Here is a 24,127-nt window from a genome sequence, read left to right as displayed (position 1 = left end):
AACTTTAGATAAGACCAAGAAAGGCACTTTATAATGTTACAGTGAGAGATCCACACTGATGATTTAACAGTTACGATATAACACTGATATATATAGATACCTCTCTATAGATAGATATATAGACAGACAGACAGAGATACACACATATATTTACGATATAACACTGATATATATAGATACCTCTCTATAGATAGATATATAGACAGACAGACAGAGATACACACACATATATATATATATATATACACACACACACACACCAAACGGCATTAAACACCCATAAAGGAAGAACTACAGAAATAAAAAAGAAACAGAAATATATTCCTAAGAGGGAACTTTCATTCATATCCCTCAGCTCCTGACAGGCTAAGAGTACAAAGCAATCCCCACAGCAACAGGGAAACTCACAGAGTTAAAGTAGTAGATGCCGGTAACTGTGTGTCCCTTAAGCCTTTGTCCTTCAATGACTGTCTCAGCAGTGTGTGAAAATGGGTCACCCTGATATTTTCATTTCTAAATAATGATAAACAAGAGTTGTCCAGCCGTATTTTACCAGCTGGGTAAATAACCTGGCTAGGTTAATATTTTTGCTGCTATAAAATTTCCTTTTACTACATATTAAATGTGTAAAGAATTTCACATTTTCTTAGGCTTTGGAATGGGACATCTTGGTAGGGGCTCTTCAAGAGACGGGGTGTTCCAGGGTTCCAGCTTTAATTGTCCTTCACTGAAGTGTGACAACAGGAAGGTCCTATCTTCTCTCTGAGTCGCGGCTGCCTCTAACTGTCCAGTGAGAGAGGGAGGCTAAAAAGACTGCTAAAGTCTCTTCTAAATAAGAGTATTTGGGTCTAACTATGAAATATAAGACCTCATTTCTACAATGAGCTCATTGTGGGAACCCTCAGTTATCTGAGGTGAATTCAGCTTTGGAGACATTAAATTAAACTGTTCTCTGAGAACATTACACAGTAAACCGATCACTTAAAATTTTAATTTTTAATTGAGAAATGTCTCCCAGAGGGCACCTTCTCTCTGATTCTCCAGAGGATCCCGGCCAACCCCTTCTAAATAGCAATGCATGTCATGTCCTCAATTGTAAATGGAAACATTCTTTGGAGGCACAGGTACAGATGCAGGTTGCCATGGCACCAAAGGCATTGGTCTCTTTATTTGGACTTTTTCTTTGATACAGTCAGAAGAAAAAATAAATAAATAAAGGCAAGAACAAATGAAATTGATAATGTCCTGCCCATTCCCAAATCACTAATGTGCATCCCAAAGCCTTACCTGATTCAGAGCTAATGCCACAGCAAAACAGGATGCTCTCCTGGAGAGGACTTCTCCTTTGATTAGGGCTTCTTCTCTTAATGTACTACAGATTTTAAAAGACTCAGGGCTATTCTGGAAGAAGATAGGATTGCTCAATAAATAAATGCCATGAACTTTTAAGTTGATTAAAATGGTTAATAGACCTCAGTATTTCACATTTCTTTAGAATTTCCCAGAGCCTATCTCAATCCCCTTAACCTTAAGAACCAGATAGAAACTATTTGCAATTAGACCAGGTTACCTATATACTAGCAGCTCAAATCTAAATTAATTTTATTTTTAAAGCCCTTTGTCAATTTTCCAATCAGGGGCAGTTCCACCAGCAAACATACAGGTCTCTTCGTATCTTGGTGGTCTGGTTTCTGGACACAGGTACTATAACGTGAAAGTACAGTCAGCCTGCTACTACATTAAACGATAGAGTAAAGCTCAGCAACATGAAACCTTTCCTGAGAGGATTTCCAATCTGAAAATATTCACATAAGTCAAATATCTGAAAACATGAATACTAATTTGAACATAAATCATGAAAAGAATCCCATAAAAAGTGAAAACTAAAAAAATTTTTCGAGAATGTGAGTAATACACAAACTAGCAGATAGCAATGCTAAAACCAAATCACCTCCTTTGTACATGTTGTAGGTGGATTAAGCTTATGAGAGCAGCATCTATGTATATGTCATTACATGATTCACAATTCAAATCCTAAAGTAAAACCTGAATTTGATGAAAGAGGACAGTTCCCAGAACCGGCTTAGAACTTGTAATGGCTGACCAGTTCAATTTTTTAACTCTAGATTCCACTGAGTGAAACAAGTTATTCTTGGACACAATACAGGAGAGAAAAGTCCTCTGACCCTCGTAAGTGGTAGAATTAAATTCTCTCCACTTCAGTATACATTCTCAGAGGCATCTCTACGTAGGTTAGAAAACTGGATATCACAGTGCTGAATAACTGATGCTCAAGTGCTGTGTATTTTGTTGGCTTTCTGTTTTACAGAACCATAGAATGGTGTGATTAGAAAGGATTATTTAGTAATTCAGGGGTCATCAAACTATGACCCTCAGGCCAAATCCAGCCTAAGGCTAAAACTGTTTTAACACTTTTAAAGGTTTGTAAAAACACAAAGAATATGTGACCGAAACCATATGTGGTCCCTGAAGCCTAAAATATTTTCTATCTGGCTTTTTATAGAAAAAGTTTGTTGACTCCTGAATCTAAGCCCCTCGTTTCACAAATGAGGAAAGTGACCAGTTTAAAGCCAGTTAATGGTAAAGCTGAGAGTAGACAGCAAGTTTCTCAGTTTCTTTCCACTATAACCAACTGTCCCTTTTGTTTTGGAAAACTGGTATTATTGCTACACTTTTTAGGGAAGTTTTCAACGGCCCATGTTCTTCTGTGTTGGGAGCTGAGCTAAATTGGCCAGCTTTGAGATAAAGTATGGAGCTGAGTTAAATTGGCGAGCTTTGAGATAAGTAGTACTAAAACTATTTTAATCACTCAGTGCTTTCAAAGAAGGGAGTTGTGAAAACTGCATCTGTTTTGCAGGACAGGTAATTGGGCTGACCTTGAGTCTTGACTGCTGTTTTCTTATTGCAATGCTATAAGTAGTGTGTGTTGAATAAACTCAGGGACACAGACACAGACAGCTTGTATCTGTGCTCCCTCCTGCAGTTCTGTCTGTCAGATCTTTCTTTTCCTCAGTCCATGCTCCCCCTTTCAGGTACCCTGAATTACTTCGTCGGCTGGCACTGACACTTCTGCCTTGCTTGGAGTTCATTTTCAGCAAAAAAAGGGTTTGCTAAGTTTCCAAAGTTTAAATGGCATGAATGGTTATAGTTATGCATGGAACCTTGGTCAATGAACTATTTCAGTTATCATTCGTTCATTCATTAAATAATGAAGAAATAGTTTCTGTGTACAAGAAACAATACTGATACAGCAACGATGAAGTGACTGCTAAGTCATGCTCTCTGTCCTCCAAGAGTATATTTTAACATCACATACATTTATTAAAGACTGTGTACCAGGCACTGTGTTAGCTGCTGGCATACCAAGATGCCTCAAGGAGCTTATACTCTAGTGGAGAAGATGAAATGTGCCTCTACTTCGTACAATATCAGGCAGTGTTACAAGTGCTACATATGTGATACAAATAGAGTACAATCAAGGGATGCTGGAGGAGATTTCAACTTAGGTGATTATAAAGAAATTTACAGATGAGGACAAAGTAGCCTTTGAGGATGCCATGAGGGATAGAAGATTTCCCCTGGAGTGGAGCAGAGAAGGCTGGTCTAGTAGAGTCCACTCACAGCGGCGAGACCACGTGAAAGCAGAGCTTGAACCCAGAATACTGTTTCTTGTTCTCAGTATCCACACAATTGCCAGAGAAGAGTGAAAGATGATAAAATTGCTTTTTCCATAATAAAACTGTCTGACATGGCTAACTTGGGTTTTCTAAAAATGAACACATTTAAAATGGAAATATCTGCACCAGATGGAAAATACTTTGTAGGAACTGAATTTTATTGTAGAGAAAAAAAATTTCTCTCTCAAACACTATCCACAATGCCCTAAAGGTTGATGGGAAATAGTCTTACCAGTTTGTAGCAAATTGCAAAAGCAAGGACATAGGTATCTTTGCTGAACTTCACATCTTGGTTTTTCATCTCAATCAATACTTCCAATGCACCTGCGAAAAGTCAGGAGTGGGCCAGCAGTGTTAAATGCGTTTCAGTGAGTTCAGTCCTCTACTGATCCCCAGAGTTCTGATCTGCTCAGCACCATCTACTGAAAGGTGTATTTCAGCACAATAAAAGCTATTTGTCAAAATCATTTAGCAATTAACTAAATTTCAAAATTAATGATCAGGTCATATAGGAAGAACTAATATTTTAAAACCAGTTATAATTTCAGCATAAGTAAAGTCTGCAGTGTTGAGTTTAAGGCATGATATATGATGAGATCATGTTTTCACACTTACAGAATGAGGTCTCCATGATTCAGGAACCCATCAGGAATGTATAAATCATTTTGCATGGTCCACTGTTTTCTCTAACTCTATACCAGCAAAGATAGCAGAATTTTTCAGCAAACATAAATTGCAATACTTACTTTTATATTTGCCTTTGATGAATAACATATCCATTAAAATATTGAATGATGTGGAATCTGAGAAGAAACCTCGTAAACGCTGATAAAGAAAAACAATGCAGTTTGGTTAAAAGTTAAAATTATTAAGGGAGTATTTATCCTTATACTGCATCTTATTTGCCCAGGACTTATTTTTGTGCATACATGTTCATTTGGCCTCCTGAATTGTCTGATAAAATTTTGATATGCCAAAGATTTCTTTTTCAAAAAAATTAAAATGTCCACTCTCTTGGTTGCCATGCCTTTGGCAATGGGCACACTGAACAAGAGGCAAGAGGTATAGTAAGACATCTCTGGATTTCAGAAATATGATGAAGAACATCTTCATGAAATGTGGTTCTGCCATGCTTAGGAGAAAAGGAACAAGCCAATTAACTCTGATGGGAGTGGTCTTGGAACCTGAGTGGTAGGTTAATATGCTGAGTGGCAGCATAGTAACATGAAACGGCAGGTAGAAGTATAGTTTACTTGAACACTAAGACAGGAGAATCTAACACAACTATGATCCTCTTTTGGCAAACAAATGTTACAGAGTTGATTATTCACCTTTTGAAATAATTCACTATAATAATCATAATTATTATTATTTAGTAAATAATTTATTCAACATTTTAAAATGTTTGCAACATTTTCCCCCAACATTTTGAATGCCATGATATTCAGTTATGCCATTAAATGCCTTGCTCAAGTTTGTTCTTTTTTGAGAGCCTACTATGCAGGCCCTGTTCTAGGTGCTGAGAAAAAAGAAATTATAAACAAGACATAGACTCTGCTCTAAACTCTACTGGGCTTATAATTTAGTGGAGCTTAAATTCTGACAGGGAGGCAATGAACAAGTGAATAAAACAAGAGAAAAAATATATATCTAATTTCAGGTTATCAATGAGGGCTATGAAAAACAATGAAACAGGATAAATGGGTAGAAAAGATGATGGAAAGTGGTCAGGGAAGGCTGAGAAGAGAACTCAGTGAAGGAGAGGAGAAAGCCTCAATGATGTATGTGTAGAGCATTCCAGTCTGAGGCCATGGGCTTGGCATGTCTGAGACAGAACACGAAGGTCCAGAGTGGAGTACACAAGGGGGAGAGTGGTGGGAGATGAGAAAACACAAAGGGCCCTCTAGGTCATGGTCAGGGGTCTGAGTTCTATTCTATGTGTGATGAGAAGCCACCAGAGCAGCCCTGTCCACAGAAAAATATTGCAGGCCACGAGTACGTGCCATACCTGTGATTCTAAATTATTTTCGAGTAGCCTCATTTTAAAAAGTAAAAACACATAAAATCAATTTTAATAGCATGTTACTTAACCCCCTCAATCCAAAATTTAACTTCAACATGTAATCAATATAAACAATTATTTAATGGTACTTTACATTCTCTTTTTTTATACCAAATGATTGAAGTGTATCACGTATTTTACACTTACATCACATGTAAATTTGAAATAGCCACAGTCCAAGGGCTCCAGAGATACATGTGGCTAGTGGCTACCATACTGGCAGCATTGCAGGGCTCTGGGTAGTGGACACAACAGTTAGGGTGGAAGCAGGATTAGAATTTACATCACTTGACTCAAATTCAGTTTATTCTACTATTCCAAAAACGTACTCATACATAAATGTTTCAAACACAGGTAGGTTTAAAAAACACAAAAACTTTACTTTTGTTTTCTTCCTCTTTTGCTTGTTTGTTTTTTATCATTTTATTCATGGGTATGATTTCTTACAGTGTGAAACTTTTATTTTACTTACATTAACACATGCTTATTATAAAACAGTCAAACAATACAAAAATGTAGAAAGAAAAAAGTGAAAACTTCCTATAAATCTATCCCCTAAAGATAAGCAGTTTAGTGTATATCTTCCCAGATATTTAATATGTATTCTAAAATGTAAATACATATTTATTCTTTTAGAAAAAAATAGGCTCAAACAAATCCATACTGTTTGGAAACCACCTACTCTCTGCTCACTAATATATTATGGTCATCTCTCTAGAGCATGGGTGTCCTTAAAAGAGGGGTAAGCCGAGAGTTAACAGTTCCACTATAGACAGAAAACAGTAAGAGGCAGAAGGACAACTTAGTTATGGAGGTTCCTAAAAATACTAAAATGTCCCTGGTGACCAAACCCAGCCCTAAAATACAACAAGTGTTTGTGATCATACACAAATTTATAATGTCTCTGCGTCTCAGTTTCCTCATCTGTAAAATGGAAATAATAGTATCTAGCGCCCCAGGGCTATTGTGGGAAACAAATGAACATATAAAGTGCTTAAGTACAAGGCTGAGGACATAATAAGTATTCAATAAACAATTTTAAAATAATTATTGTTACTTTTGTTTTTAGGAAAAGAAAATTGGAACATGTGAAAGTGTTCTGAAAAGAAAAGCACTTTACAATGTAGCCTTCAACCAAGCATAAAAATACAAAAAAAAAACCAAAAAAACAAAAAACACAGGAGAAAAGCACAGGTGAAGGATAGGAAAGGCAATCTTTAAATGGCAGCCTGTCTTAAACTATCCCCAACTAAAAGTTCCTCAACGGTGAGGATGTCAGTCCCAGGTGGACACATATCCAAGGTAGGTAGATACCTTGTAATCTATATCTACTACACCTCTTCCACATCTGTTCTACACCTCTGTATAAAAAGACATTCATTGCATTATAGGAACTGACTCCAAGGAAACCTTAAAAATGGGAGGAAGAGCTCATTCATTTGGCCCAACAGCCCTTCTCTAATAATAATACGTATAGGGCAGTGCTTTCCTAATATCATTAAAAACACCTGATCCAAAGCACAAGGAAATCACATTGGCAGGGAAAGCAATCAGGAGACAATAACCTGGTCTTTGATGAGCTCCACTGCAGACTCCTCAAGATCCAACTCGTAGCACAACCTCATGAAAAGTGGTCCAAACTTATATTCCCCCAAAGTGATATTTCTGTTCTCTGCATGGTACCTGGTAATCAAAATGATTCAATGAACCAAGTTGTGGGACGTAGGGAAAAAGACAGATAGACCGTGGCATGCAATCTGCTAGGTGTTGGGGACACAACAAAGGAAGAGATACTCTCAGAGTTTGGAGGGGAAAAGTGCAGAACTGAGGATAATTAGAGGAATCTTGGAGTGCAGAAATATATTAGGCATTTAAATAAGCAAATCAACAAACAGGGTTTGTCAAAGGCCCACATACCCTGTGAAATAAAAGAAGAAAATGTACACTGTAACCATTTCAATTTACCAACAACTGGCTAGGACTGAGTGTGAGCACATATCAAAAAACAGCAGGGGTCTCGCATCTGTGAGCCCATCATAATGGCACTACCTCTCTGTGTGGGCCCCACCTACAGAGGAGAAAAGGAAAAGGGTGGGGTGATGCTCTGTCCCAGTTAAGGCTGCTGGCAGACAACCAAGATGCATTTTACAATTTAGACCAATCTCTCTGTTTTTCTCAGCTGGGGGAAAGGCATATGTGACCTACAATCAACTAGCAAAACAAGTTAAATATAGAAATTTTAGTTTTAGGAAAAGGCAAATTTCAAAGACAGTGATGTCTCATATGTGGCTTGAGATTTCTTCCAGTGGCCAGTCTGCCACTTAGACTTGCAGAACTGTAAATCACGAGCATAAATTTACTTTCAATGACCAATGCTTTGTGCTTTAGACACCAAGGAGGCAATCTGGTGACAAAACTAGTACCTCATGATTACACATAAATCAGGATTTAGGAAGATTTGTTCATTATGTGAACAAATCCCAAAAGTCAGAGGAAAAGCTCTGACTTTAAAAAATGGAATACTTTTTAACCTTCTGCTGAAATTTCTGAAGAAAGTCTTAATAGCCTTATGATAAGCCATCCTAAACATATAGACTGCCAAATAGAATGATTTGTACTTTTTAAGATACATTTCAAATTCTAATTATAGAAATTTAAAAAAATTCATTGCTTCATTACAACAGTTATGAATTAAGTTATATCAAAACATTAAGTCGTGACATCTTAAATAAATGTAATTATTTGTCAATCAGACCTCAATAAGCTAGTAAGAAATGTTATTACAAGGAAATATAGTATAGTAAATGGAGATTTTTTAGACTTTGATTCTAACCTGACAGTTCAAATCCCAGCTCTTCTACTTATTCACTGTGTAACCATGAGCAAAATAACCAACTACTCCACGCTTCAGTTTCCTCACCTCTAAAATGGAGATAAGAAGAGAACTCAACTCAGATTTTTTGTGAAGATTAAATGAGATAACATGCCTGGCGCACAGCTAGTCTTCCATATATGTTAGCACTTATAAAATGTAAGACATGCTGAGGAAAACATCTTTAAAAATAAACATATTTCAGTAAATAGTCTCATGAGAAATTTGTGCCAGATTAAAAACAAAACAAAGCAAGAAAGAAAAGTTTTCTCATTTTAAATGATATTCGCACTAATAAAAGTCCTAGAAAGCACGGAGATAATATATCACCTTGCCAAAAAATTTTTAAGTTAGAGAATCTAAAATCCCTCTGTAAGGCAAACAACAGAAATGGTAAAGATTAGGATGGGATTAAGCTGTTCCTCATTTTGGGCTCAATAAAGAGTTTTTATGTTTCAGCTTATTACTCTTCTTGCCCAGACATCGGCCGCCTGGCTCAGGAAGTGAAGGAACAGGTTGGTTAGGCCGTGGACCTGCCCATCTTCCCCCTTGTCCAGCTGTCCACAGTACATGGAACGGACAGCTACTGGGCAGAGTCAATAGCATCAATAAAGGAATTATGAGTCACATTGTGAAGGTTTATTAGAGAAATCAGAGAGGAAAGAGAGTTCAAAATTTTATCCTGTTTTATTACTCTTATAAACATCTGATAACGTTGGGTAGAAAAAAAAACACACAGTAAAACAGGTCAGATTCAACTTCATGAAATAGAAATAACAGATTTAGGTTTACTGATACAATGTGACTGTAAATCAGCATAACCCTTTGGGAAAATAATCTGGCAGTTCCTACTGACAAGCTTTAAAAGGTTTGTACCCTTTGATTAAAAAAGAATATAAAGAATAAGTTTTATGCATAGAGTAGCTCATCATGGCATTTCTATACTGGTGAAATGTTAGATAAATTTAGACATTCAACAATAGGGGCACAGTTAATTAAAATGCCTAACATACAATGGAATATTGTATAGCCATTAAAATATGATTCCTAAGTATATGACTAACAAGCAAAAACATTTATGCTATAATGTTAATTAGAAAACAAGAAACTATCATTATATATATAATAATATTTATAATGACAATATATATAATGATATTACACAAAATCCTTGCATGAAAAATAGTGAGGATGTATTTTTGATCTGCACTTGGGAATCAATGATGAGGGCCAACTTCAGGTATCTGCAGATTTTCAACTGCGCAGGTGGCACACACCCCTAACCTCTGCGTTGTTCAAGGGTCAAAAGTGTATCAAAATATTAACAGTGATTTCTTAGATGTGGTAGACAGTCCCCAAATATGGCCACCATCAAGTCCTCCCCTCCCTGTATGTGTGTGCTGCTCTATCCACCCAGAGGTATAATCCTTTCTTCTTCCTATAAATCTGGGCTGGCAGGGTAACTTGCCTTGACCAAGAAAACGCACTAGAAGTGAAGCTGTGCCAATTCTAGGCAGTTCTACAAGGCCTGCAGTGTCTACTTGTGCTGTGGGCCAGTGCGGCTCAGGCTAGATCCATGAATGGTGAGATACTATAAGGAGAGAGAGGGCCTTATGGAGGGTCATGGAGGCATCAGAAATACAAGTGAAACCCTGGAACTTCCAGCTCAGCCCAGCTACAAGCTGACTATAGATGAGCAAGTGACTTTAGTCACCACCAACAAAGAACCGCCCAGCTGAGACAGGCCTCAGTTCCTGACCCACAGAGTTGTGAGAAATAAGAAATAATCCTCATTTTAAGCCACTGGGTTCTGGGGTGATTTGTTATGCAGCAAGAGACAACTAAAACAGCAGAATTTGTGATATATTTCTTCTTTCTCCTTTTTTGGTGTTTTTCAATTTTTCAATAAATTTTGAGTAATTTTGTTTTTCTTTTTCCTTTTTAAAAATAACATTTTTTCACATTATAAAATTGATAATGTCCACTATAAACGAGTTGGAGAAATCAAAAAAGTACACATTTACACAGACCAAAAAAATATAGAATATGTAACTCCCAGAGGACCTTGGTTAACTTTTTATATTCTTCTAGTATTCTATACATATCTTGTATTTCACTCTATATATTCACAATATAAATGCAAGTCCATATATAGAAATATGTATTTAAAAAATATCAAAAAGAAGCAATGAATTTCATAAATGAAGCCTGTTGATTTGTTCCCGAGTAAGAGAAACCTGTACTGGGTTTCCTAAGAGCAGACTATGATTTCATATGAGAGCTTCTTCTGACATGGAAAACTGACAATGGATCAGAGACAATGGAACACTGAAGGCATAAGCTTCAAGGAGGAAGACTAGTTAGGAGTCCACTGAAGTGATCCATGTGAGAGACGTTGAAGCCTGAACTAAGACACTGATGATGGGAACAGAGAGAGGAAGGCTAGAGATGAGAGATCCCAGGGAAGTGGAAGCAGTCTTACTTCTTACCCTATCAGGGAGGAGAGCAAATGAAATTAGGAGAAAGGCTCCCAGGTATCTGTCCTGAGTGACTGATTAGTTTTATAAAATGAATGTGAAGACCTAGGAGATGTGTAAGTGGAGTTAATGAACAGGCTGGTGATTTGGGGGGACATGAATTCTGTTTTTTCTAACCTCAGCACCTGGCATATAGTACAAACCCAATAAATATTTGCTAAAAGAATGGATATAAATGTCTGGAGCTCAGGGCAGGCATCTGAACAAGAGATTTGGAAGTCATCAGTGTATAGGTGATGACTGAAATCTTGGAAATAGACAAGATTGCTCAGGAAAAGGAACAGAGTGAGAGGAGACAAGGGCTGGCAGAGTTCTAAGAAAATGCCTCACCTGTAAATGACATTTTTAGCCAGTTCCACGTCGCCCCGGGACTCACACAAATGAAGCAAAGTTCTCAACTCCTCCTTCAAGATGAGCTTGTTCTGGGTCAATTTCTCTTCCAAGTTTCTCAAATAGGTTTCTGGAAGAAAGCACAGGGTGGTGGCCATCACTAAGGCTGACTGGGACTGTCAGAGTCTGACCTCAGGGAGAAGAGGAAGCCAGAACTTGGCACGTTGCAAAGGGGCGCTGGGAGGGGCTCATGGCTATGCAGCTCCTACCACTGGCTGGTCTTCCCAAGAGCAGTGTTAGAGATGGTGCATGAAGTAAAGCATCTGTGACACAGAGGAACAAGCCCAGGCCCCACTCATAACTTTCTATCATCTCTGGGGACAGGAGCACAAGCATATACATTTTTGACTACTTGGGTGATCCTTTTGCACACTAAAGTTTGAAAATTAATATCCCAGAGGTTTATCCCAAATAACTGTATCTATAGGTGACCCACGAGAGAAGAAAGGAAGGAAGAAGGAAGGAAGAAAGGAAGGTAGGAAAGAAGAAAATATAACTAAAATATCCAAATTATCAATTGGCAGGGCACCTAGCAGAAAAACTGAAAGGAAAATGTGAACTGAAGATGAGTTTACCCACAGTGGTTGACTCACATGATTCAGGAATACATCACGTCTCTTTCATTTGGTTCAACTTTAACTCTCTTTCATCCCTCTTTGTCTCTCTCTACTCAGTTGTTAGAAAGCATGCCATGGGACTATATAATGCACATGGGGGGAAAAACAGTCCCCTTTTAGTAACAGAAGCATTTCAAGGTAATCATAATGTCTCCGTCCCTCGTCTTGTATCTGATCAACTGCAGGGACAAACACCAAAAGGTTGCTTCTTGGCACTGGGAAGGGACTGTATTCTCGCCAGAATGTGGGGTGAGATGCAAGGCAGGCACCAAGCAAGCATCTGCTTTCCAGAAGGCAGAGCTGTTCTCAGTATCAGAAACTGCCAAGAAAAGTTTACAGGATTTGCTTCAAGGCCCAGAACTTCGAAGGAATGCTGCTTAAAGGAGTGGCACAATATACATTAAAAACACAAGATCTGGAAGTTGAGACAGACACTGTCTTGATTTACAAGAAAAGAAAGCCCGCTAAGTTTAAGATAATGTAGTGGTTCCTCCAATCTTTATTTGCAGAATCACATAATAGTTAAAAGTTTTAGAGATAAAAGAACCTGGGCTGAAATCTAGGCTCTGCCACTTGCATGCTGTGAGGAGACCCTGGTCTGTGACACCTAAGTCCTCATGTGTAAAGTGAATATCATGATACCTACGTCACAGTGGCATGAGATAATGTATGTAAATCATTCAGCACAAGGCCCAGCATGAGGTAACTGTCAGTAAATCACAGACATTATTGTTCTCACTTTTATTCCTTCCATCACCTCTTAGATTGAAGAGAATTTATTCTATTAAATATTTCTAAATAATTTCCAATATAAAAGATATTGAAAGATATTTCAATAGGATGACTATATCTTGTTCTTTTTAATTCTTCTTAATAAATTTTAAGAATCCAAGATTTCAACAGATTTAATTTGTATTTTAAAATAAATCGATCAAGATTTAAGTGCTTATCATATATTCATACTCGAAGGTATGGTTCCTGCCTGCCCTGAAAGAGCAAAGTCTTTTCAAGAAGGCAAGATAGATTTATAGAAAGCTCTCTGAAAACAGTCATAGAGCAGGTGACCCATGACTGACTATAAACTTAACAGTAGAGAAGAGAGAAATCGGGGTGGCAGAAGCAGACCAGGTTTGGTGGAAGTGGAGAGTTACCAGAGAGGAAGGAGCGGCTGAATAGGGTTGGAGAAACTGAGAAGAGTGGATAATTTTAGGTATGAGAATCAGCATGACCAACAGCATAGAACTAGGGGGAGGGGGAGAGAGAAGGGAGAACCGTGACTAGATTAATAGGAAATCACGCTGGACTCCAAAAAAGGTAAGGTCCCTTATGGCAGAGCCAGGAAGCCAGGGGGCGAGTTTGTACATGATGTCATATATAACAGTACCATCTGGGGTTCTTAGAACGATGAAATGTTGACAGGATTTTATAAATATCAATCTGACAATAGAGTGGATTGGCACTCCTTAAATGAATTGCTTTTCAAAACAAATGCACAACTATTGCAGCCTTAGAAAGACTATGACCATTGGAAATAACAACCAGATAATGACATAAGCCCTTATTTTGCAAATTTCACATAGCTCCAAAAGGTCTGGGATAGGGGAAAAAAAAGGCTGAAATAAAATCTAGATTGAGTCTACTAAACTGGAGATTAACATATTCTCCCTCACTCTCAAAGCTTATCTTCTTGTATGGTAGGTGGTATTATATAACAGTATGATTAATGGTGAAGTGAGGGAAAACTGATTTCTGGAGGGCAGGGAGTGAAGAGAAGCAAGAAATGTTAATTAGGTGCTCATAAACATTTGATAGTGAGAGGAAGGAGAGCTGAAAAAGTCAATAGGGACATTAAAGAGTTATTAAAAGGGAGGAGAGTCTTGCTTTGTTTATAAAGGAATTTGAAGTACTTACTGGGCAGGAGAGAAAGAATGAATGCGACATGATTTCTTAGATGCTGAAAGGGACTTAGGTGGTGGTGTGCTTTCAGCTTTTTATGAAAAAATTTTCAAACATACCCAAAAGTAGAACAGGATAACGACCACCCATGAACCCATCAATCACCCAGCCTCAACAATTGTCAATATATTCTTAATTTCTTCAAATAAATTTTTGTTTTAGCCTATTGATTTTTCCAGCACAAGGTTGAAAATGTGAAAACGCATCATTACATCTAGCACTGTTTTATTTCATTTTATCTCATTTTTATATAGATATGTATGTGTGTATTAAAGATGCAACATAAAATGTACTTTTTAACGAGGGTTGCATCAAAAAGTTTAAAAGCCAGTCATCAGAAGCAGGTCTTCTCAGACTTTACTGTGTATACAAATAGTCTAGGGTATGAGGTTTGGCATTTCTATCAACCTCCTAGTTGCTGCTGATCCTTGACCCTTACTTTGAGAGGCACAGATCTAGAGAGGGCTGGTTGCAGTACTGGTTTTAGTATCTCTCCGGGATACTAAGTAAAGGGATAAGAAGAGAGCTGTAGACTGTAGTAGGAGAGTGAGATGAACAGTTCATGAAAGGGAAGACCAGGAAGCTAAGAATAAGTCATCTCAATTCTTCTTGAGACATAAGGTCACTGAAGGAGAGATTGATTAGGGATAAACATAGATTAAACCTCAATGACAGATCAATTGAAAAGAATTAACAAAACCAATTTGATTACCTTTGCTGCCAGGAAGATTACATGCAATAGCCACCTTCTTATGCTGAAATTCTTTTAATTTCATAATATTATCTGTAAGTAGATATCTTTTAGCTAAAAATTAGAGAAAGAAAAAGTAAAATCATTTTGAGTGTTTTATATTTTGTACATAACATGAGTAGAGCTTAACAACCTCTACTAACTGATCTTATCTTCACTTAATATAAATAGTCCATCTAGATAGGTACAAATATAACAGTCGCCCCAGTGGGGAAAAAACCATCTCCAAACTACTAGAGAATGCAAATCCTCAGCATGACAAGTTTTGTGTTTGTGGAAGGAGCTAGTGATTAACTGTGTATGGGGATGGGTTAACAGGAATCTGGGATCTGAAAGACAGACATTCACCATCTCGTTAAGGGATAACAAAGAAATTTAAAAACAAACACAAATTAAAGACTATTGTTTAAATGCAAAACAGGTATATCTAGTTTTGGTTTATCTATGTAGAATCATATAGTGTAGCGGGAAAAGCTATAGTGTGACCATTGGAATTTCCAGTTTTCATTTGTGAAATGAGGAGTTATGACCTCTCAGATTTGGACTCTAAGTGTCCTCAAGACCACAACAGAAATCACTGACCACAACTTAATAGAAGAGATGAGTTCGGGAAATATCATCATTTATTTAGGATGCTTGGCTGTGCATGGAGTGGAGCATGGCCGCAGAATCAACAACTAAGAGCTCTGAGTACAGCAATAACAAGGTAACAATAAAAATTTCTATTTATTTATGGAAAGGCAGTCCAGAGAAGTGGTTACAGCGGGACTCCACTGTTGGGCTGCCTGTGTTGAAATTCTAACCCTCTGCGTTGAGCAAATTAGATAAGACTTGCTGTTTACTCCTCTATAAATGAAGAAAAGAATGATACCTCTCTCACAGGGTGTTGTGAGGAGAAAAGGAATGAGTATATGTAAAATGGATTAGAATAATGCCTGATACAAAGTAATAAATATTTTATTTTCACTCACCAGCGTTTTCAAGTAATCATTTTCATAAAGATATTACGAAACAATTTTACAAATCAAGGTCTTTGCTAGCTAACACCTCCGCTCCCAATCTCTGCAGTACAGTATCCAAAAGGGAGAGGAGTGTTTCCGGAGAGCAACGTACCCCCATTGAGGGAATACTACAGCCCCAAGGTCAAGACCCCAGCCCGGCTGTCCCCGGGTTCCCAGGCCCACGGGCGTCCATGACAGCCAGGGGCCACCACTTCACCCACGCGCAGCCAGAGGGCGAGGGCACGCTCGGCTGATCCAAACCAGTGAGTAACCGAAGCACTGTTATTTTCCCGAAGTGATGCCCACTGGGGGGTAAAGGTCCCTTGTGTCTCATCCCTCCCTCCTTCACGGATGGAGGCCGACGATACCTCCGAGAGGGCTGCGGCAGCAGGTGAAGCATGAGCCTCCCACCCCTGAATACACGAAATACCGCAGTGCCTGCAGCAGGACTTGCTTCGGGATGCGAAATGCGGCAGCCATGCTGTTCCGGGCCGCACCAACTGCGGGAACCGGGGGAGGGGCGGTAGTGTCGGCCGACTGGAACCACCCCTTTCTTTGCTCGTAACCCCCCGGACCGGCGTTCTCTTTGGTATGCTCCAAGATGGCGGCCCCCATGGTGCGGCGCGGGATCCTCCTGGCGCGGAAAGTGCCTCTGTCTCATCTCTCCCTGGCAGGTTCGTGGCTGCTGTTTGTAGGGCTGCTTCATTAGATTCCTGAGAATATGTTCCCTGAGTAGAGTGAGCAATGGGCTTTCAAGAGAAGAAACGCTTCTGAGACCTAGTTGCTAGAGAAACTATATGGGGCTTTTGGTAGCACAGAAAGGGAAGGTAGGATCTCTGTCCCATCTCCTTCCATAAAATAATAGTGTCTGCCCATCCAAAGATGTAAAGAGCAGAAAAAGTCAAGGCATGAACACCTTTGCGTATTATTTGTTGAGTTTGTGTATTAGGGTGGTTGTCTTTTTGCCGGCTGTGAATAGCCCAAATGTGTCCACCCTGAGGCCATGATTTTTTCTCCCTGCTGAGCTTTCCTTGGAGGGGCGTGCTAAACGTTCTCCCCACCACCTTATGCTTGGCCAGACCCCTGGTCTTCAGTTGGTGGAATAATTTTTCAGTATACTAATCTCACTTTACCTGATGACCTTGGGCACAACTTTTGATTGACCTTTCTTTGCTACAGTTTTCCCCATATATACAATAAATGCTAATAGTTACTTCTAAAGTACTTTGATATCTGAGTGAATGGCAGCCTACTCAAAACCTGTTAATGGATCTGCTGATAAAGACATTGGAAAAACTTTTTAACATTTCCAGGAGCTAAATCCTGACAAGTGTATATGATTATATGATTAAAATGGAATAATCACAATCTGTATTTCCAGTGCCTGTTAACTTCTCTTTCCAATATACTTCCTTTGGCCCCTATAAAAAAGCAACACATACACGCTTACTCACTCTTCTTTAGGAACAGCCATTAAATATCAATGTGAAACTTCAAATTTGGCCACCAGAACTTTTCTGAGGATTAACTAACTGGTTGACCTATCTGGTGAAGATATTTAATGCCACACATTAGGTAAAATGGTATGCACAGTACCTGGAGCCTCAGTAAGAATTAGCTATTGTAACTGTTTATGAATGTTTAGTTATGGTTGTTAGTAAGTACTTTTCAATTTAAACAAAACAGATTGTCTATCAGGGAGAGTATCATGGTTGCTTAGAATATTGGGGGGCAATCATTCTAACAAGGGAATGGAGATTAGATAAGGGTGAATTGAGAGAATTTCCAGTTGGCATTTTGTTCTTAGTTTGAACTGGTGAACTTGTGGTAGGTTTTACACCAGAGCTTTTACATCATGTTACCTACTAGCTACATATGGCCATTTAAATTAGTTAAATAAAATTTAAAATTCAGTTTTTTAGTTGCAATAGCTACATTTTAAGTGCTCCATAGACACCTGTGGCCGTGGCTACTGTATTGGACAACTCAGAATTGAACATTTCCATCATTACAGAAAGTTATATTGAACAAGCACCGGGTTAAACCACAGGAGTCTTGACATCAGGAACTAAAAGCTATAAGACAAGTAATAAAAGTGGATAGTGCATTATGAACCAACCACTCAGGATTTGAAAATGCTGATAAGGATTTTCAGCATTAAATCAGAACATCTGGAAATCATTACAGGATAAGAGAAGAAAAATAATGTACTTTGTACAAACTTATAGCAAATCAATATTTGGAACACTTTGCTACTCCCATTGACTCTCTTTACATCATAATGAAGAAGGGCAACTAAAATGATCAGGAGGATGAAAGGAAACTATTGAAATGAACTAAAAAGTGACTTCACCATAGGAAGAGGCTAGAGAAAGAAAACTTAACTGGGCACTTACTGCATAGGAGACATTAGGCTAGGCACTTAATTTTGTATATATGCCCTATTTTAAACTATGGTACAAGGTCCGCATTTTCCCGTTTTACATATGAAGAAGCTCAAGACCTAACTTGCCCGCATTTTCATAGCATTTACTAGCAAGACAGGGATTCATACTTAGAGTTTGTGACTCTAAAGCCTGAGTCTACAATCATACTGCTTCCCTTTGAATGGGAAACATGCTTGGAGACAGTTGACCAAAGTCCAAAATAACTATAAAATGATTATTGGTAAGGATGGAGCCAATTACTTTTCACTAAACTTTGAAATTCTGGTCCTTGGAGGTATCTTTTTAGAATTAAATGGAGAAAATATTTATTTTTATAGTAAATTGAGAATATAGTTGCCTCAAAAGCTGAGAGGTAAGCAGGTTCAAGATGAGTTTATATGTACTCTCAGGTGACATACTCAAGACTCAAAGACCTAAACTTGTGAGGCTGATACCACTCTATCTCCTGCTACTTCTATGTGATCTGAAAGTCAACATCATCATCATCACCTGGGAACTTGTTAGAAATGCAGAATGTCTTTTTCCACCCAGGCCTACTAAATCAGAATCTGCATTTTATCAAGCTTTATATGCACATTAAAGTTTGAGAAGCTGACCTAGATTTTACACTTAGCCATTGTTCACCCAATTTAATGTTCCGTCTGACTTTATAGAAATTCTTTGATTCCAGTATTAATATGCAGACCTTCTAACTATACAGAGACAGAAAGATTTTAGATGGTGTCACTTATAAAAGTATATCAAAGATGAACATCCTGCTTTTTTTAAGGCTCACAGAAAATGGAATGTCTGTCTTTCATAAGGTGTAGAATAGAGCCAAAACGTTTTCACTAAACTTTGAAATTCTGGTCTTTGGAGGTATCCTTTCAAAATGAAATGGAGAAAATATTTCTTTTTATGGTAGATAGTTAAATTAGAGAATGTGGTTGCCTCAAAAACTGGCTGAAGGGTTACCAAATTACCATAAATTTGGTAGCTTAAAACAGGTTACCAAACTACCATAAATTTGGTGGCTTAAAACAGCACAGATTTATTATCTTACAGTTATGTAGTTCAAAAGTCTGACACAGTTTTACTGTGCTAAAGTCAAGGGGTTGAAAGAGATGTGTTCCCTTTGAGAATCTCTAAGGAAAATCTGTTTCCTTGTCTTTTCCATCTTTTAGAGACCACCTGCGTCCCTTAGTTGATGGTCCCTTTCTCAAATATCTTCAAAGTGAACAATGGCAAGTCAAGTTTTTACATCACTCTGACTTTCAGGCATCACGCGAAAAATCTGACTCCCTCTTCCAGCCATCACCACAATCAATTTAGAACATTTTTACCACCTTAAAAAAAAGAAAACCCAAAAACCTAAACCCATTAACAATTACTCCCCAATTTCCCCCAAGCTTTCCTGACCCACCTACCCTCCAAGTCTAGGCAACCACTAATCTGTTTTCTGTCTCTATAAATCTGCCTATTGTAGACTTTTGATATAAATAGAATTATATATGTGTGGTCTTTTGTGACTGGCTTCTTTTTCACTTAGCATAATGTTTTAGAGATCCATCCATGTCGTAGTATGTACCAGTACTTCATTTCTTTTTACTGCTGAGTATTTCTTTATAAGAATATACCTCATCTTGTTATTTCAGCAGTTGATGAATATTTGCATTATTTCTACTTTTTGGCTATGATGAATAATATTGCTATAAACGTTTGTATACAAATTTTTGTGTAGATACATCATTTATTTCTCTTGGGTGCATATCTCAGAGTGGAATTGCTGGGTTATATGGCAACTCCATGTTAATATTTTGAGGAACTGCCAAACTTTTCCAATGTGGCTGCACTATTTTACATTTTCTGCAATGTATGAAGGTTCCAGTTTCTCTATATCTATATCAACAGCTGTTATTATCTGTCTTTTTGATTATAGTCATCCTAGTGGGTATGAAGTAGCCTTTCAATGTATTTTGCAATTCCCTAATGACAAATGATACTAAACATGTACTTGTTAGCCATTTGTATATATGTATATGTTTGTGTGTATGTCTAGTTTTTTGTTTTTTTTTTTTAGAAACATTGGTTCAAATCATTTGTCCATTTTTCAGTTGGATTATTTGTCTTTTTAAATTTTGAATAGTAGGAATTATTTATATATTTTGGATATAAAGCTCTTATCAGATAAATGATTTGCAAATATTTTCTCCCTTTCTGAGTTGTCCTTTTGCTTTCTGGATAGTGTCCTTTGACACTTTTGAAGCACAAGTTTTTTAATTTTGATTAAGTTGCCATTCATTGTTTCTCATTCATTCTTTGAGCTTATCTTTATTGAATACTGCCATATTTCAGTCATTGCACCAAGTGCTGGGAATACAGCTATGCTATCTAATGTGTTACCTCAAATTTAGCTCATTATGTTTCTCTTGTGTACCACTAGGGTGCTGGTTTACTGGGTAAGATACTATTGTTTGCTTTATGTGAAATAAAGGTAAGTCAGATGGAAAATTTTTAGGACTAACTAATGATTATAAAGCATTTAATTAATGATTTAAACAATAATTCAGCAAGTGTTTTTGTGCCAAGGAATTTTAAGGCTCACCTAGGCTATAATTTAGTGGAAACCAATGGCTGCTAGTCCTAAAGTTATAGGATCAAAATTACCAGCAGTTTTACCCATAACATTACTGCAAAAATTTTCACTTTTCTGCATCTTCTACTTATTTGAGGTTGAATGCATTTTGTCATGAACTAAATTGTTAACTGTTTAATGTTGGTTACAGTGTCATTCTAGAATCTTTAAATAATCTAATAAATTGAAGATATGACAAAGATATGTTTAATAAAGCTGGTATATAAATAGAACCTTTTGTGAAGTCATATATGTTGATATAATCACCTTTTTCCTCAGGTAAAAGATGCCTGCTTTCTTCAGCATATGTGGATAGCCACAAATGGGAAGCAAGAGAAAAAGAAGATTGTCACCTTGGTAGGTATCTATATATCATTTCAGTTACTCCATATGTTTATTATATACTCATATGATGTATATATGAAATGATGCTTTTATGATAATCTAATTCAGATAGTCACATTTTAGGTCTTAAAAAGAATTAAGACTTGTTTCACATGTGGCAAAATTATTTTTGGTATCCTGCAAATTTGTTTCATTTTTGCCTTGACAATTAGTCTTCCTAAATTATGTAAGCAATTCTTTTTCTTGTTTTTGTCCATTTTTATCATATAGTTAGTTGCCATGCAGCCTGTCTCTGTTTTACTTTATCTGCAAAGAAAAATATATTTTCTACTTTCATCTTTATTGTCATTTCTTAACTTGTGGTCTTTAGAAAACTTTTTGACTCTTCTCCATTTCATTTCCTCATGATAGATTCGAAAGCAGTGTTATAATGTCATATAAGCCATTTAGGGAAAACAGTTGGCTCACATCTTCTCAGGCAGTAGGCTCCTAATTATACAGTAATCCCTTTTCCCTGTTCCCTATGTCATATTACACAGATAGCAGCCTTTCTTTTATAAAATAACAAGGCCTAAAAGAAATCACTGACCTTATGAGCATTTTTTTAAAATATAAATACTTTACGTATAATATGTATTATATATAACATCATTAGGACATTAATAAAGTCAGATGATTGGTGATAGTTTTATGAGACTAATGTAATTTTTGGATCAGTTCCATAGCTGATCTGATGTTTTCCATCAGATTTTTTTCTCTGCCTTTTTGGCTTATGTTAGATAAGAATAAAGTCCCCCTGTGTTTATGGATTCTTCCCATAACTTGGCAGTGGTGGGGAATGTTCTTTTATAGCTACCTATTAAGAGCTACCTTGGGAGCGGCAGAGGGTAGAGTTGGGTGGGAATGTTCAAAGAACCCATAATTTTCTCTCTTGGTAATATGAGTGCAAGAGCAAAGTTGGTTTGTGAGACCTGGAATTGGGTGTACGGGCAGGGGCCAGCCAAAGCAGAGTTGTGGAGAATCTGAAGATTAGTAACTATATGCTTGTACTGAAATGTAGAATCACTGTGAACAACAGATAGAAATGTAGATGGATACAGATACGTTGTACTGGAAAATACCATTTGCTATTATGGCATTAATTGTAAGTGACACAGTTTTATTCACAAAATGGTAAACAACTCTTAGTAAAGTTCTGAATGAATCAAAGTACTGTCTTTCCTCAACTTATATGGTAGTTGCATTTATGGAAAATTCAGTTTATTTTCATTTAAGCCCCCCCCTCCAAAGTACTTTGTCTTTATATTTTAAAATGGAGTTACATTTGTTCATTATAACTAGGTTTTTTTTAGAAAATAGTGTGACTGTCTGCCATGTCATACATAACATACTCTGTGGACCAAATATTTTAAACTTTTTATTTGGAAAAAAATTTGAAACTAACAAAAAATCATGAGAATAATGCAAAGAGTATCTGTACGCCCTTAGCCCAGATTCATGTATTGTCACCATTTTGACGCATTCGTTTTTGTTTTCTCATTCTCTGTGTGCACATGTTTTTTAACCAATTGAGAGTTTTTTGCATATATTATAGCCCTTCATCCTGAATGCTTTAATGTACATTACCTGATGTCTTTTAAGAAGCCAGTCCCCTTTTTTAATAGGATATTCTTCGTTTTGGGTTTTGTCTGATATTTCTTCATGGTTAGAATCAAGATATGCTTTCCCAATCAGTATATGTCAGTGACATTTTGTCCTTCTCAGGACATATCTAGAGATACCTGTTGTCAGTCTGCCTTCACTGATGATGTTAACTTTGATCACCCAGTCAAGTGTGTCTGATTCCCCTGGAGAGTTACTATTTTTCTCTCTTTCGACCTATAGGCAATCTGTAGGGAAGATATTTTAATATCATGCAAATATCCTGCTGTTTATCAAAAGTTTCCCCCTAGATTTAGCATCCATGGACACATCTTACCTGAATAAGTCTTTACTATGACAGTTGCAAAATGATGGTATTCCAACTCCATTAATACTTCCACATCTACTAGTTGGTACTCAGTATTCTATTGTAAGAAAGAGCCCTCCATTCTCATTTCTTTCTTTGAACTCTTGTCTGTTTATTATCAATATAGTCTTATGGATTCCTCTTGTTTTTCTTTCAATAAATCATTACTGTCCTTAATTATTTGGGTGATCAAATTGTCCCAGATTTGGCTAGTAGAAGCCCTTTCAAGATGGCTCTCCATGTTCCAGGCTCATCTTATACCTTTCCTGCCATAGCCATAGAATCAACTATTTCTTCAAGGAATCCTGGTTCCATTTAGTAGAAAATGGTCTGTGTACTGTAATTAGAAACCAAGGTCTGTGTACTGTATGTCCTCTTGCTGCTGTGTAGTTATTGCTTCTTGGCTTATTCAGTAGCCAGAGCTAGGAAAATATGTATACATATACGTAAACATAAAGATGTATACATCCATGCCTATATGCATACATGTACACATTTTACAACTAATGAGTTCATACTGAAACATACAATTCCAGTTCATCGCCACAGGGTTCTTCCTTGCCTTCCTGAAGTCCATATTTGTATCTTCTCTCCATACTGAAAACTGGCTCCCTACAGGGATAATGTTTTGATGTATTGGATAGTCTCAGCATTGCAGGTTATCTAATTTTCCTGTCTTCTGCCCATTCAGTGCCAGCAACTCCCTGCAGTCATTCTGACAGTCAAGAAAATACCCTCATACATTCTAAAATGCCCTCGATAGCCAATAGTACTCCTCTTGGAAACCACTATTCTAGTGATGAAACCAACATGGACTCAGTTATATTGC

The 24,127-nt window shown here is 37.3% G+C and overlaps 2 protein-coding genes across 6 annotated transcripts in view; one reads left to right on the top strand and one right to left on the bottom strand.

Annotated features, from left to right (window-relative positions):
- PTCD2 (pentatricopeptide repeat domain 2) overlaps window positions 1-16,514 on the bottom strand; it is a 29,185-nt gene extending 12,671 nt beyond the window's left edge. The window contains exons 1-7 of one of the 4 annotated variants that reach the window (XM_025047749.1): window positions 16,253-16,514; window positions 14,845-14,937; window positions 11,500-11,629; window positions 7,326-7,443; window positions 4,445-4,523; window positions 3,931-4,022; window positions 1,288-1,401 (exon numbers count right to left, since the gene is read on the bottom strand). In XM_025047749.1, the coding sequence (XP_024903517.1) occupies window positions 1,288-1,401; window positions 3,931-4,022; window positions 4,445-4,523; window positions 7,326-7,443; window positions 11,500-11,629; window positions 14,845-14,937; window positions 16,253-16,499 (873 nt within the window). In that variant the 5' untranslated portion in view covers window positions 16,500-16,514. Of the gene's footprint in view, window positions 1-1,287; window positions 1,402-3,930; window positions 4,023-4,444; window positions 4,524-5,907; window positions 6,004-7,325; window positions 7,444-11,499; window positions 11,630-14,844; window positions 14,938-16,252 lie in introns of those variants that run through there. The other 3 variants (XM_025047750.1, XM_015590320.2, XM_025047751.1) reach the window with 3 other exon arrangements.
- MRPS27 (mitochondrial ribosomal protein S27) overlaps window positions 16,440-24,127 on the top strand; it is a 72,286-nt gene continuing 64,598 nt past the window's right edge. For both annotated transcript variants that reach the window (XM_006913126.3, XM_015590302.2), the window contains exons 1-2: window positions 16,440-16,558; window positions 21,225-21,302. In XM_006913126.3, coding sequence (XP_006913188.1) covers window positions 16,486-16,558; window positions 21,225-21,302 — 151 coding nt within the window. In that variant the 5' untranslated portion in view covers window positions 16,440-16,485. The remainder of the gene's footprint in view (window positions 16,559-21,224; window positions 21,303-24,127) is intronic.

The sequence above is a fragment of the Pteropus alecto genome, unplaced genomic scaffold (assembly GCF_000325575.1).
Source record: "Pteropus alecto unplaced genomic scaffold, ASM32557v1 scaffold20, whole genome shotgun sequence".
In the NCBI taxonomy this organism is placed as follows: Eukaryota; Metazoa; Chordata; class Mammalia; order Chiroptera; family Pteropodidae; genus Pteropus; species Pteropus alecto.
This window is presented reverse-complemented; position numbering and strand designations above follow the sequence as displayed.